We start from the raw sequence: 14,173 nt of genomic DNA on the forward strand, positions 1-14,173 counted from the left end.
TTTACTATAGATATTTTAATTATTTTGATTTAAAATACAAGAGTAGTATCAGATACATTAGATGAGTCTGTTAGTAAGGAAAAAATATTAACAGTTTCTGTGCAGAAGTTTTGCACTGGATTTCACAATTGCAGAGAAATCTATTTGACTATATCCTGCAGTTAAGAAAAGATGGAGTGGGAAAGATAAATTGAGTGTGTTCAATGGGGAATTATGCATGAGGTTTTAGTAGAGAAGAATTCAAATAGGAAAATATGTTATTGGAGCATATTTAAATGGATATATGCCTATCCTGTCATTTGGTATGCAAATGCTTGTGTTTGCATTAGGCTGATGGAGAAGCTGTTACTTTCTTTGTCGTATGTATTCAAAATGCACCTTTAAAAAATAAAAATGTTCTTCTCCTTCCTTGAAAAAGAGAAAACTGTCTGTTATTTTATTTTAAATACAAAACACATTTAACTTCTGTCAACAGCTTACATTTTAAATAATGTAGTTTGTACTTGCATTCATTATCTGCAATTAGAGTTCTCAAAAAGCTTTTAGTGTTTTTCTCCTCAACTTTTAAAATTCATTCATTGTCATTGTTAACGTTTTAGAAAATAGTGGAAACCCTAAGTCGCATTGGAAAACTGAACAAAGAAATTTCCTTCTGGAAATTACCATTGAACTGGGTAGAAAAACCTCAGCTTTTGTGCTGAACCACATTATGATGGGATATTCACACTCTTTTCTTGCTAGTATGAGGTCAAGAATGTTTTCTTTTTAACCCAGGCTAGTCCATAAGAAATACCATGCTGGCAGCCAGCTCAGTATCCTCAGTACATAAGGCTTAGATTGTGCAAATTGCTTGCTTACACAGGCCCTCAGCATCTAAATAAAGCAAGAGTTCAAGTCTTTTCTTTAGGATGTATTTAAAAGAAAAGAATTCTCAGATACTCAGGGCTATCTGGGATGCCTTTTCATCTTTCTGTGGTGGGAGTCACATTTTCTCATTTCTTCTTTACTGGCTTTTAGCAAGAAGAATACAGCTGAGAGAGAGAGATTTATTGGGTTGTGGTTTTGGGTTGTTTTGTTTTGTTTTTTTTTCCACTCTCTCTTTAAAGATGTAACTGGAACCAAGACCCAAATGGTATGTGGGTTTGCTTCAGGCAGAGTGTACAAACAGAGCCAAGCCTAAAAATGCAAGGTGTGTAGTAGATTCATTGACCTTCTGTTTGCCCAGCTGTAGGGTGACTCCCCTTTCATTCCCCAGCTGCCCAGCTGCTTCTTACTGCTATTTTATTTTTCTTTTAAACTGCAGTAGCCAACCAAACTTCTCCTGGACAGGTTTGATAATTACTAAAAACAGATAACTTTGCAATTACACACAGCCCAGAAAAAGCTGCCACGACTTTGCAGTTTTGCCCTTACTTTGTTCTTATTCAGCAGTGCCTTTAATGTGATGTGCTAGCTTACATTCTTAAGGAAAGACATCATCAGATTTTGTGAAAATAAGTAAAGGCTCTTCATTAACCCCATGTTTTACCCTGCAAATAGTCACCTTGAAAATGTGTAGTTAGTTGAACCATTCTCAAGAAAGTGCTGACTTTCTACCTTTTACGTAACCTACCAAAACAGCAATTTTCTATGCTTCATCCTAAATAAATATATTTCAGTGATACTTCCAGTTCCCAAACTATTTTCAAACTCATCTTTTGAAATGGAAAAAAATCAAGGTCCTTATTTCAAACTGTTACATTAAATCTCTTAACAACTACATTTTAGTCCTAAAACTGGCTCTGAATAATTTATGGGTTATTTACAAATGAAATAAATTTTTATGTGGATGAGAATTTGACATAATTTTTTTTTTACTTTATTTATTTATTCATGAGCGACAGAAAGAGAGAGCAACAGAGACAGAGGGAGAAGCAGGCCTGAAGTGGGACTCGATCCCTGGTCTCCAGAATCAGGCCCTGGGCTGAAGGCAGCACTAAACCGCTGAGCCACCCAGGCTGCCCAAATTTGACATGACTTATGAGAAAGTGCCACCACTGACGATTGGGTGCTAAGTTCCAGTAAATTCCCTGATATGCATTTTGAGTCATACCTTTCCTGTGTTGTCTCTTTTAAGCAGTAGAATTGTGCTTAAAATAAGCAAGTTTTAGAATTGGCCCAGGTGTCTGACTGCTTATAAAAGCAGATTGAAATTATGTTGGAAAACTGTGATTTTCAGGGAAAATCTTTTAAAATCTGTGACTAGGGATCCCTGGGTGGCGCAGCGGTTTGGCGCCTGCCTTTGGCCCAGGGCGCGATTCTGGAAACCCAGGATCGAATCCCCCATCGGGCTCCCGGTGCATGGAGCCTGCTTCTCCCTCTGCCTATGTCTCTGCCTCTCTCTCTCTCTCTCTGTGACTATCATAAATAAATAAAAATTAAAAAAAAATGTTTAAAATCTGTGACTATTACTCTGTATATAAGAATACGGGGATTATATATAGATATAAATATTATGAGTAAATACACTTATTTATTATTTGAAAAATATTTATTAAAATAACATCTATGTTTTTTAAATGCTTGGGAAATCGTTGTATAGATCGTTTTCTTTTTTTCAAAATTGCAGAGTGTTAAATTGGCAATATGTGTCAAAAACCTCAAAAATGTGCAGATTATCTAACTCTGCAGTTCTGAAAATGTACCATACGAAATATGATAATTTTGTGCATAAATATTTGTGACAAATAATCAAAGTGTTTAAGGATTTAAATTTTTTTAATTTTTAAATTGATCATTCTTTATATAAGTTTACAGCATAAATGGAAAGGATACATTACAAAATTTTATTTCTGCATATTCCTAAATATATTAAAATATAGCTCAAATGTGTATCATTTCTAAGAGAAGAAATAAGATAGGATATATGTATTAAGGGTTTCAGCACAAAAAAAAAAAAAAAAAGGGTTTCAGCACAGCTTCTTTTATAAAGCTAAAAGTTGAACTATCCTAAGATGTTCCACAATAGGAAATCAGTCGTGTCCTAGTCATATAAAGAAATATTATACAGCTCTTAAAATTATATTTTAGAAGAATATTCAGTGATACAGAAAAGTGTTCTGATATATTAAGTGAAAAAAAGATATAGGAGATTTAATACAGTATGGTACAAACTTTTTAAAAGGAGAAATATGTGTCATTTTCAAATGAAGAGTGTGTGTGTGTGTGTGTGTGTGTGTGTGTTTTCATAAGAAAAAGACCAAATGGTTGTACCAAAAATTTTTTTCCTTTTTAAATCATATGTTTTCTACATTGAACATAAAGTATTACTTTGTAGTCAAAAACAATTTTTTTAAACTGAAGCTCTGTATGAACCTTAATATTTACATTTGTATTTTGACCAGTAGACTTTATGCAAAAAAAAAAAAAGTCTTTAGTAAGATTTGTACTAATTTGTTGGAGTTTTTTAGAATTCTAAAACTGGGGTAAAATTTATCCATGAGTAATGGTTTATTCTGCAGATTAATAATGCAGAGATTTCAGAGAACACTTTTAAGCTTAAGGGAACTTTTCAAGTGCACTGAAAGCATGCATAAGACTCTGTAAATCATTTTTTCATCAAAGCCTGTCCCCTAAGTGCCTCTTCCTGGCAGGTGAGTTTGCATATTTCTCTTTGCTGTACGTAGAAGCAATAGTCCATAATTCATCTATTTGACTAACAATCTGGCTCCCTCCCTGCCAGTTGGAAGGTGATATTTTTAACATATTCCTCACATAATGGCTTCCATTCACTCTCGGAGTTACAGACAGGCACCTTGTAACAATTTGGGTCACATTTTCACAGGTGATGAAAACATACCATATGTATCATGCAGAGAGCATCAGTGCCGAGAGCAAGCTGAAAGAGGCTGAGAAACAAGAAGAAAAGCAAATTGGAAGATCTGGTGATCCAGTCTTTCATATAAGACTGGAGGAGAGACATCAGCGGCGCAGCTCTGTAAAGAAAATTGAAAAAATGAAAGAAAAAGTAAGTAAAAAAAACATCACAGAGCTTTTCTGCCTTAATATTGAGGTGACAATATTAAGAACCCTGATGTAATAACTGATAGACACACATTGTAAATTATTGTGAAATGACACATTTCCTACCATGGGAATGAAAAATGCTTAAGAAACATAAAAACCAAAAAAATAAAAGTGAAAAAATAAATTTAAAAAGAAACATAAAAACCATGTACTAACAGCTGGACATCTTTGAGTGCCGAATGCCAAGGACTATCAATATACCACGTGAAAAACTTAAATATTAACAAAGAGGTTTCCTTGCAGTTGGGCCTGAAGCCCACATACATTGTTGAGCACTTTGAGTTATTTAAATTAGATTCAAAATGTACTTTTCTCAGAGGGCTTGCAAGGTCATGGGCATATGTAGAATACATTGTCTGGATGAGTAGAAAGTCTCATATATTTCTCTGACTAAATGGCTTTGTTGTCTTTCCCAATACCTGGGTCATCTTCATTTCCAGAGACAAGCAAAGTATTCAGAAAATAAGCTAAAATCGATTAAGGCACGGAATGAATATCTCCTAACCCTCGAAGCAACCAATGCCTCAGTTTTCAAGTATTATATTCATGATCTTTCAGATTTAATTGACGTAAGTACTTGAAATTTTTATATTTTCCATATAGTTTTTATGTTTTATTTAACTATACTTACTTTTGTTTTTAGTGATCTCTACACCCAGCTCAGGGCTTGAACTAAAGACCCAGAGATCAAGAGTCACTCACTTTTCCAACTGAGCCATCCAGGCACCCATAAATTTTTCCATAGTAAGATATAAATAGCAATAACTATATTTCATTGATTCTAAAACACCATCATTTCTCAAACCAATGTTTTTTTATGTAATACTTAGAAGGAAAAAATACTGCCAATTAAACTATACATGATTCTAAGACAATATTGATTGTAAGATGCACGTGAAAAAGTGTGCATCCTAAAACCAGTGAAAAGCAAATTATTAGGTTCTGCAAAGCTACGAAGGCCTGGTAAACTAGCTAGGAAGGGCAACCAGTCATTTTTAAATTATGCTACGGCACAGGCCTAACTGATTCAAAAACTATTGTGAGGTGCTGAGGCTGTGAGAAGCATATGCAATTTTTTTTTAAGTTTTTATTTTAATTCCAATTAGTTAACATAGCAGTGTTATATGAGTTTCACGAGAACAATATCGTGATCCAGCAGTTCTGTACATCACCCTGTGCTCATCATGAGTGCCCTCCTTAATCCCCATCATCTATTTCACCTATCCCCCCACCCCCAAGTATATACAGATCTTACCTTCAGGAATGTAAAGTGGAAAAGACAGATGTTAAGCAGATGACTACACACATGATAGCTTTGCTTCTAGTTGTGGTAAATAATATAAGCAAAGTAGAGTGGACTTAAACCACATTCATAAATTCATCTAATGCTGTACTTTTCTCTCTGAGGATATGCTATCAAAAGCAGTAATTTGGCTCATTTTGAACTTTCCAAGTATAGGGGCACCTGGGTGGCTCAGTCAGTTAAGCATCTGCCTTCAGCTCAGGTCATGATCTCAGGGCCCTGGGATCAAGCCCTGCATCAGGCTTCCTGCTCAGCCTGCCTCTCCCTCTCCCTTTGCCTCACCCCACATCCCCATCCCGCTCCCACCCTACCCCCCTGCTTGTGCGCATGCTCACTTGCTCTCAAATATATAAAAATCTTTAAAAAAAAAAAAAAAAGATCTCTTCAAGTATATCCACGCAGTGATTACTGCAATGACTTCCCAGCTTTAACCCTTTCATTGTTCTTTCATTTAGAAAACCTCCAATTGTAGGAGACTACATAGGTGACACAGACAGAAATCCCAGTCCAAAAACATCCATCGCTGCAAATTAAAAAAAAAAAAAAAAAAAAAAAAAGCAATGTCTTGTAAGGAAAGCACAGATGAAGTGATAGAGGTTCAGAGAATTAGCTGCTGGAAATGTATTCATGTGCTGCCCTGTATTGATTAAATTTAACAGTTTACAGATACAATAAATTTTTTTTTTGCCTGCGGCTCATAGTATCATAATTTAGGTATGCAGTACATTAAAGCAACTTTATTTTATGCTGAATTAAAGTCTCATGGATTTAACTGTTTTAGAGACACAGTTTGGGACTTTTGCAAAAGAACTGTTAAGTAAGGACATGATTTTTTAGTTTATTAACACTCTGATGTGCCTTTTCTTGGAGTCTAAAAACAGTTTTATTCCATACTATCATAATTTCTTTACACAGAACTCTTAAAAATAAAACCAGGGAAAACTTTTTTCTCTTCCTTTTTTATAAGTATTTTAATGAAATAATTAATTTTCTTTTAGCACTCTGATGAAATGGAAGGGAATTTTTTCTGCTAGACTGCTAGATTTTCTGAATAAAAAAGAACAATTTTATGACCCCTGTCTTCAAACTTAGATTTATAGAGATTCTGCGAAGTTTATAGAACATGGAACTAATTCTTTGTAACTACTCTACATGTTTATTTTTTGGTTGGGGGCTTATTTTTGGAGTACTTGGCTAGACTACCAAGCCAATTTAACACAAGGAAGTTTCCATGTAGTGAGAAGTATTTTTTTGTAACACCTGCAAGGTACTAAGCACTATTCTTGACCATGGGGATCCAGCAATGCACAAAACAAAGTTCCTGTCTTAGAGAGTTTTTGTACTAATTGAGACATCAGCTCATAAACATATTTACGTATACACACACATCGTGAGAATTCTATAAATAAAAATAAAACCACTATCGGAGTGCTCTTTTGATGGTATTCAGGAAAAGTCTGATATTTGAGCAGAGAAGTGAGCTGGGCACCACATGGCGTAGTGGGGAAGGAATCCCTCATACAGAAGGACTGGCAAGACTCAAGGTACAGAGGCGGTGGCATGTTTGGCGAGCTCACGATGCTCAGGAAGTAGCAAAGAGGAGGCCAGTGTGGCCAGAGCAGAGTAAGTGAAGAGGAAGGTTCTGGAAGAGAATGTGGGCAGAAGCCCAATTACTTAGGGTCTTTTTGGACAGGGAAAGGGGTTAGATTGTGTTCTAAGTGTGGTGGAAAGCCTCTGGAGGGTTTTACTCAGGGAAGTGACATCACGTGTTTACCCTTTCAAGACGCCTACTGGCATCTGGGTGGAAACAGACTGAAGGAGGGGATGAGAATGAAAACAGTGAGCTGTATCTGCAGTCTTTTGCAATTTTCCAGGCTAGAGACAGTGCTGGCTTGGACTGGGGTGGTTGCAATAGACCTGTGAGAAGTGTTTGGTTGGATTCAAAATATATTGAAGGAATTTAACATGATTGTAAAGTGAAAAGAAGGATAAAGAGACGCCTCAATTCAGGTCCTGAGTAACTGGGTTAGCACTGGTGCCTTTAACTGAGATGGGGACTGTAGGGAGACATGCGTCAAAGGGCAGGGAGCGGTAAGTTCTGTTACACTCAGGGAGACTGAGGTACCTGTTGGTCATCTGTGTGGAGAGGACAGTAACATTCTCAATACTATTGGCACTTATAGGACGGGATTAACCTTTCAAGAGAGTCATCATCATTGTCGTGGGTATTTATTGAGCTCTTACTATGTGACGGGCAGGTTTCTAAGCATAACCTCATCAAATAATCACAAACCATGTGAGGTAAATACTATTTTCTATGCTTTATAGATTAAAGAACTGAGGCTTATTTAGGCTAAATAGCTTGTCAAAGGTCACACAGCTAGGGAAGTTGGTAAGCTTCATACTCAGACTTTTTAACCTCCAAATCTAAGTCTGATGTAGATACATCATGGTTAAATACATCAAGTAACTTTGAATTTTAAGAAAGGATGGACTTTTAAAAGATCAGCCTTAAAACAAACAAACAAACAAACAAATAAATAAATAAATAAATAAATAAATAAATAAATAAAAGATCAGCCTTAAATTTAAAATGTTGAGTAATTCTCAAGGAATACAACTTCATTATTAATTTTAAAAGAAGGAAGTTTGTTGTCATATCCAATAGAGATTGAATCCTTTCTTCATGAAAATTATGCTTTCATTGACTTAATTGTTAAGGGAGTCAGAGGGTGGATGTGTACCTTCTAAAATGGCTGCTTATTTTGTAGCAATGCAATTTGCATATATAGTGGTGATCCTTAAAACCATTAAGCTTGACCCTACCTGGTGAAAAAGAAACACTGATTATCATGCAAAGGTATCTAGAATCCTTTATACTTTGTGAGCTTATTTAGCAGAATCGCTTTAATAGTGAGCTAATAAAAAAAATAGTGAGCTAATAATTATTGGAAGAGTTGTTGTATCTCTAATGAGAAAAAGTCAAGACAATGTTGTTGTTTTTTTTTTATTTTGTTTATTTATTCATGAGAGACAGAGAGAGAAGCAGAGAGACACAGGCAGAGAGAGAAGCAGGCTCCATGCAGGGAGCCTGATGTGGGATTCGATCCTGAGACCCCAGGATCATGCCCTGGACGGGAGGCAGGCACTTAACCGCTAAGCCACGAAGGCATCCCAAGACAACATTTTTTATGCTTAACATCTTATTTGTGAAATGACATGGAGGATACTAAATGTATCTTGACTGAGTCAAAGCAACATAAATAAGAATTCAAATTGAGACCTTCTTTATATACACGTCCAGTTTGCCTTCGTTTCTGCTTGGATCAATAATCTATCTCCTACATTTCCTGTGATGGACCATGATGAATGAGTCTATTGGTATAAATAAAACAGTCATACAAATTTTCCATAGAAAATGATCATGACCTGAGCCAAGGGCAGATGCTTAACTGATTGAACCATTCAAGTGCCCCTAGCATCTGTATTTTAAAACTGGTCTTTTATTATTAGAGAATGAGTTCACGTAGGTGGTAGAAAATTAAAAAAAAAAGAATTATAAGCAAAAATAAACAATAACATTCTTAACATCATGTAGACATTTTTTGTGTCTAGGTAGATATATAAATATATTTGTGTATATATATGCCAGCAGAGTATGAGATCATATTATATACAGATTCTTAACTTACTTTTTTCAATCATTGATCCCCATCTTTCTATTTCAGAAAAATTTTAACTCTTCTAATAGCCACATCATATTCCTGTTTATGACCCCAAAGAAACATTCACCGCTGGTATGTCTAGACTAGACCAAATTTAGGATCACACATTGCATCTAGGTGATGTGTTCCATTAGTCTTCTTTCTTTTCTTTTTTTTTTAAATCTAACAAAGCCCCTTGTTGAGGAGACATGGACAGTTGTTCCTCAGAACATCTCAGCTTTTGGATTTGTCTCTATTCTTTATGGTGTCAGTTAGCCTGTTTATCTGCTCCCTATAATTCCTACAAAGTGAAACTTATATAAAGGCTTGATGACTTCAAATTAAGTACTTTGCAACAGATTACACCATAGGTGATGTTGCTGTGTCTTATGTAGACATGTAACAACACCTATTTAACTCACCACTAGGGATGCTAAAATTGATCACTGGCTTGGGGTGATGTGACCCTGATGACTCCATCATAGAGTTAAGTTTTTGCCCCTAGCAATAAACTAAGGACGTGCTGAAACTTGTTGAATTTAGATCCTATTAAATTGGAAATAAACTAATTTTGAATCAAGTCTGAGCTATAATTTACTTCAGTCAGCAAAATGCTTTTTCACAGTACAAATTAATAATGTAAAAGAAAGTCCTAGATAAATTAGTTTGTAGAGTAACAACCTCATAGTTCGAAATCAGGTGGGAGGTGGAAGGAAAAGTTAATTTCACACCAAAAACAGATGTTTATTTTGTCACTTGAAGAATAAATAGAAATTTAGGGCGCCTGGGTGACTCCATCAGTTGTGTCGAGACTCTTGATTTCAGCTTGGTCAGCTTAGTCGTGGTCTCTAGGTTGTGGGATCCAGCCCCAAGTCAGCTCCACACTCACAGGAGAGTCTGCTTGAGATTCTCTCTCCCCCTCTCCCTCTGTCCCTCCCCCCTACACACACACACACACTTGCTCTCTCACTCTCTCAAATAAATAAATCTTTAAAAAAAAAAAAAAGAATAAATACAAATCATAAGAAATAGATTACAGATATTGGCCAAAGGAAATTTCATTGGTTTGGGAAAATAAAGGTATAATTATAAAGGAAAACTGATTATAGTTTTATAAATAATAGGTTTTGCATTTATAATCATTAGTATCTCCTTCAATAGGGGCATCTTTTAAAGACTGTAACTAGGGCAGCCCACCTCAGTGGTCTAGCGCCGCCTTCAGCTCAGGGCGTGATCCTGGAGACCCAGGATCGAGTCCCATGTCAGGCTCCCTGCATGGAGCCTGCTTCTCCCTCTGCCTGTGTCTCTGCGCCTCCCCCCCCCCCCCTTTCTCTCTCTCTCTCTCTTTCTCATAAGTAAATAAAATCTTTAAAGTAAATAAAATAAAGACTGTAACTAATTCTCTTTAGAGTCAGGATGCATTACAAATGTTACAACCCAGAAGAAATATCATGTGGGCAACAAGTATTTGTAGTTGAATGCTGAGATTTTCAAGTGATTATGATTTGCTAAGAGGACAAGTACAGGTCTTATTTCTCATAATCCTAGATCTGCAATCAAATTCAGCATTCTGTATATCTGGAATTCTTCAAACAACTGATAATGTAGCCTCTCTCAGTCCAGTTCCACACCTACCCACCCTCAAAAGGCATTCAGAGAAACAAAGTCCTCCACAGCAGAATTCCATGGGTGCTTTGTCCCAGAGCATCTATCTGGTGATAATAAAGCATTTGTAATTCTTTTAGTAGAGTTTCACGGTTTCCTGTTACTCCCTGTAAGAGTTTGCAGGACACTTTGGAGTTTGAAGGATAAATCTTTGTAACTGTTGTGGAATGCTGCAACAAAATAATCCCTTACTGCAGCTAATTTTCTTGGTAAAGATATCTGTCATGTATTTTATTAGCCATTTATACAGAATGAAATTGAAATTAGATTACATCATATACTGCATGCTGTGTTGACTTTATCATGTCTAAGTAATCAGCTGTCCTAAAGCTTTTAGCCTTATCCTTTTGTCTCTAGAGACATGTGTTTAATTAAAAAACAACTTATTCAGAGTTCAGATTTTTCTTAATTAGCTTGACTTATCCCCATACATAATGGTATTTAGATTTATCCATGAAAACCTGCCAAATTGTAATACTGCAGCCCCCATTAGGCCTGAACTCTTATTAGGAAAATGATAGAGAGATCATGGTAAATGGGTTAGGATAGTGTAGTTATCATGTAAACTGATTTATGTGTGTTTTTATCCCTTTGTGATTGAAGGGGTATTTAAAAGCCGAAATGAGTTGGGTGACTGAAGTACATGGTTTTAAAAGTTCCTTCCAGGAGCGCCTGGCTGGCTCATTTGGTTAAGTGTCTGCCTTTGCCTCAGGTCATGATCTCAGTGTCCTGAGATAGAGCCCCGTGTCCAGCTCTTTGCTCAGCAGGGAGTCTACTTCTCCCTCTCCCTCTGCCCCTCCCCACTGCTCTGCTCTCTAATAAAATAGAATCTTTTTTAAAAAATAATAAATAAATAAACAAATAAATGTTCCTTCCAGTGGAGATGCCATGGGCATCTTTTGTTAAAAGAAACTGCACATATCTGTTTTCTACCTGCAGCATAGGCTGCCCTAAGTCTCCAGCGCTCGTTGTTCCATCTTGGCTGGACCTCTGAATATTGAAAGTTACCTAAGGCATGATCCTTGGCTTTCTACCTCCAGGTCCCTTGCCTTAAATACCATATGATGGTTCCTAGATTTTTATCACCAGCCTTGGTCATTTTCCAGGACTTCAGATTTGTATGCAACTCCGCCCTGGACATCTCCAACCGGGTGTCTAATGGGCATCTTGAACATGTCATACACTCAACTCTTTATACCCATTTGCCCGTATCATCATCCTCATTCTCCACACATGTAGCTTTTCCTTAGCCATTTTTTACACCTCAGTAAGTGGCACACCTTTCCACCCCATTGTGCAAACCAAAAATCCAATTCTCTAATTTCCCACATAGAAATGCATCAGTGGATCTGTCACCTGCACCTCCTAAATATCCCAAGCCTGGCTGTTCCTTGCTGCTTGCACTGGCTCCTACACAAGCTCTTCATCTCCTGCCTACACTTAGCTTTCTAAGATGTCACTCAACTTCCACTAGGACCTTCTACTCAGTAATCCATTCTCTTCCCAAGAAGCCAGTGTATTAAAAAAGATAAACTAGACCTGTCGATCCCTATTTAAAGCTCTCTAGTGACCTCCCATTGTCTTTAGGATAAAATCTAAACTCTTCACCAAGACCTTTGTGCCCACCTGCCACCTGCCACTCAGCATCGACATCTTCAACTTCCTCCTTAGTTACCATGCTTTGGGTACATCGGCCTTTTTGTTCCCCAGACCCAGTAAGCTTTCTCTTGCCTGGGCCCTTTCTTTTTGTCTAGAACCCTCTTCCAGAGTTTTCCAAGACAGACTCATTCTTTTCATTCATGTTGCACTCAGCTGCCCTATGTTAAAAGAGCAAGACCCTTCGCCTCCCCCCCACCCCCCAACCTCAGCACTGCCTATTTTTCTATCTTCGCCATAGTATTACCAGCCAGACGTGTTTGTTTGGGCTTGCTTTGTTCGCCTTCCAACTTTGTGATTGGATTCAGGGTAGTTACAGAGATTTGGCCTGGGGAAAAATGCATCTGGTGGCAGCTCCTCTGAGAGAAATGATTGCCCATGGGAGTGGGAGCTGGGTTAGGCCCCAAATGATTATTGGTCCTACTCTTTGGCTCAGGCATATGCAACCTCCGTTCTCCTCCTGTTGCCTATTTTGTATCCATTCTGATGTACCATTTTGACCTTTTTGTTACACAAAAGAAACTCAAAACAAGTTTTGCTAAATGTTTGGCTGCCGTTATTAAAGCAGCAGTGAGAATTAAATTGTCAGCTCTTTACGGACCATCAGGAACTCAGACATGAGAGCAGGTGTGTAAACGTTGCCTGTAGAATTTTAAGCATCCAGTTCAGTCCCATGAGATGCCCATCTAGCACAAAACAAGTTTGTGGTTTCTGAGGTGAAGTACTGAATAGCTAGAGAGGAAAATAGTAAGGGACAAAGATAATTTATTCAGAAGAAGTCAGCGTTCTTCATTGACATCTAATGTAAAACTTAGAACTTACCTACTTCTGGTGCTTGGAAAGCCTACCCATAGTTATGTGAAAGGGGCTTTGCAATGGTTTGCTTGGGTTGCACTATTGTAGAAAGACTTAAAGTAAGGGGTAGACCAAGTCTTTACGTGATATCCGTGACTCTGGAATGGTCAGAGCCAAAAGCTTATTAATTAAAAGCCAGTGGTGGAAGCCAGGACAATAGATCATGAAACCTCTCAGATGGAGGCAGGAATGATGACATTAGATTGGAATACTTATGCAGAAGAGTTCCTTCCCTCTGCATTCTCATGACAACTGCTTAATTCTGCAGTCACATAGGAGCTTGGGGCTGCCCTCCTGCCACTTCCAGGGCTGCCCTGCAAATGACATTGGCTAAAACAGTTCTGTAAACATGTATGTGGGACTTGCTTCCATTGGAATTCCATTACAATTCCAGACTTGTACCTAGTAGGGCTTCTTATGTCATTTTGCAAACAAATAAACAAAAAATTCTCTCCCTGCATAGCCGTGATCCAATTATACGTGATCGTATAACCACCAAGGATATTTCAGCCAACCTTTCAGCCTTTGAAACAAGATGAAGTACTTGTTACAGTCCTCAAAACCTGAATTTCATCTTTATTTCTGATACTATTTGTAACCCTTTTGCCTAAAGAAGTTAGCTTACTGTGGTGATTTAGACTAATATTACCTAGTGGGATATATATCTTGGCAGCTATTAGAATATTTAAAAACAAAGCAAAATAAAAAAAATACTCTTCTACTTCCAACACTTTTCCTTCCAGTTTAATCGTAATTTATAGATCATGCAGTTCACTTTCCTCCCAGTTTTAATCCGTAATTTTATAGATCCATGCAGTTTTTTAGTCATCAGAATAGCACTGTTTTGTTTTTTTTCATAAGATATCTTACTGATTTTTTAATGTATTTTCATCATTAAAAGCACTTGGGTTATAACTCAACTCTT

General features: G+C 37.1%; 1 protein-coding gene across 3 annotated transcripts in view; it reads left to right on the forward strand.

The window, feature by feature from the left end:
• The window catches only part of SRGAP1 (SLIT-ROBO Rho GTPase activating protein 1), a 276,854-nt gene that overhangs the window by 182,085 nt on the left and 80,596 nt on the right, over positions 1-14,173 (forward strand). For all 3 annotated transcript variants that reach the window (XM_025476748.3, XM_025476749.3, XM_049115729.1), the window contains 2 exons: positions 3,824-4,006; positions 4,506-4,634. In XM_025476748.3, the coding sequence (XP_025332533.1) occupies positions 3,824-4,006; positions 4,506-4,634 (312 nt within the window). The remainder of the gene's footprint in view (positions 1-3,823; positions 4,007-4,505; positions 4,635-14,173) is intronic.

This window comes from Canis lupus, chromosome 10 (genome assembly GCF_003254725.2).
Source record: "Canis lupus dingo isolate Sandy chromosome 10, ASM325472v2, whole genome shotgun sequence".
NCBI classification, from domain to species: Eukaryota; Metazoa; Chordata; class Mammalia; order Carnivora; family Canidae; genus Canis; species Canis lupus.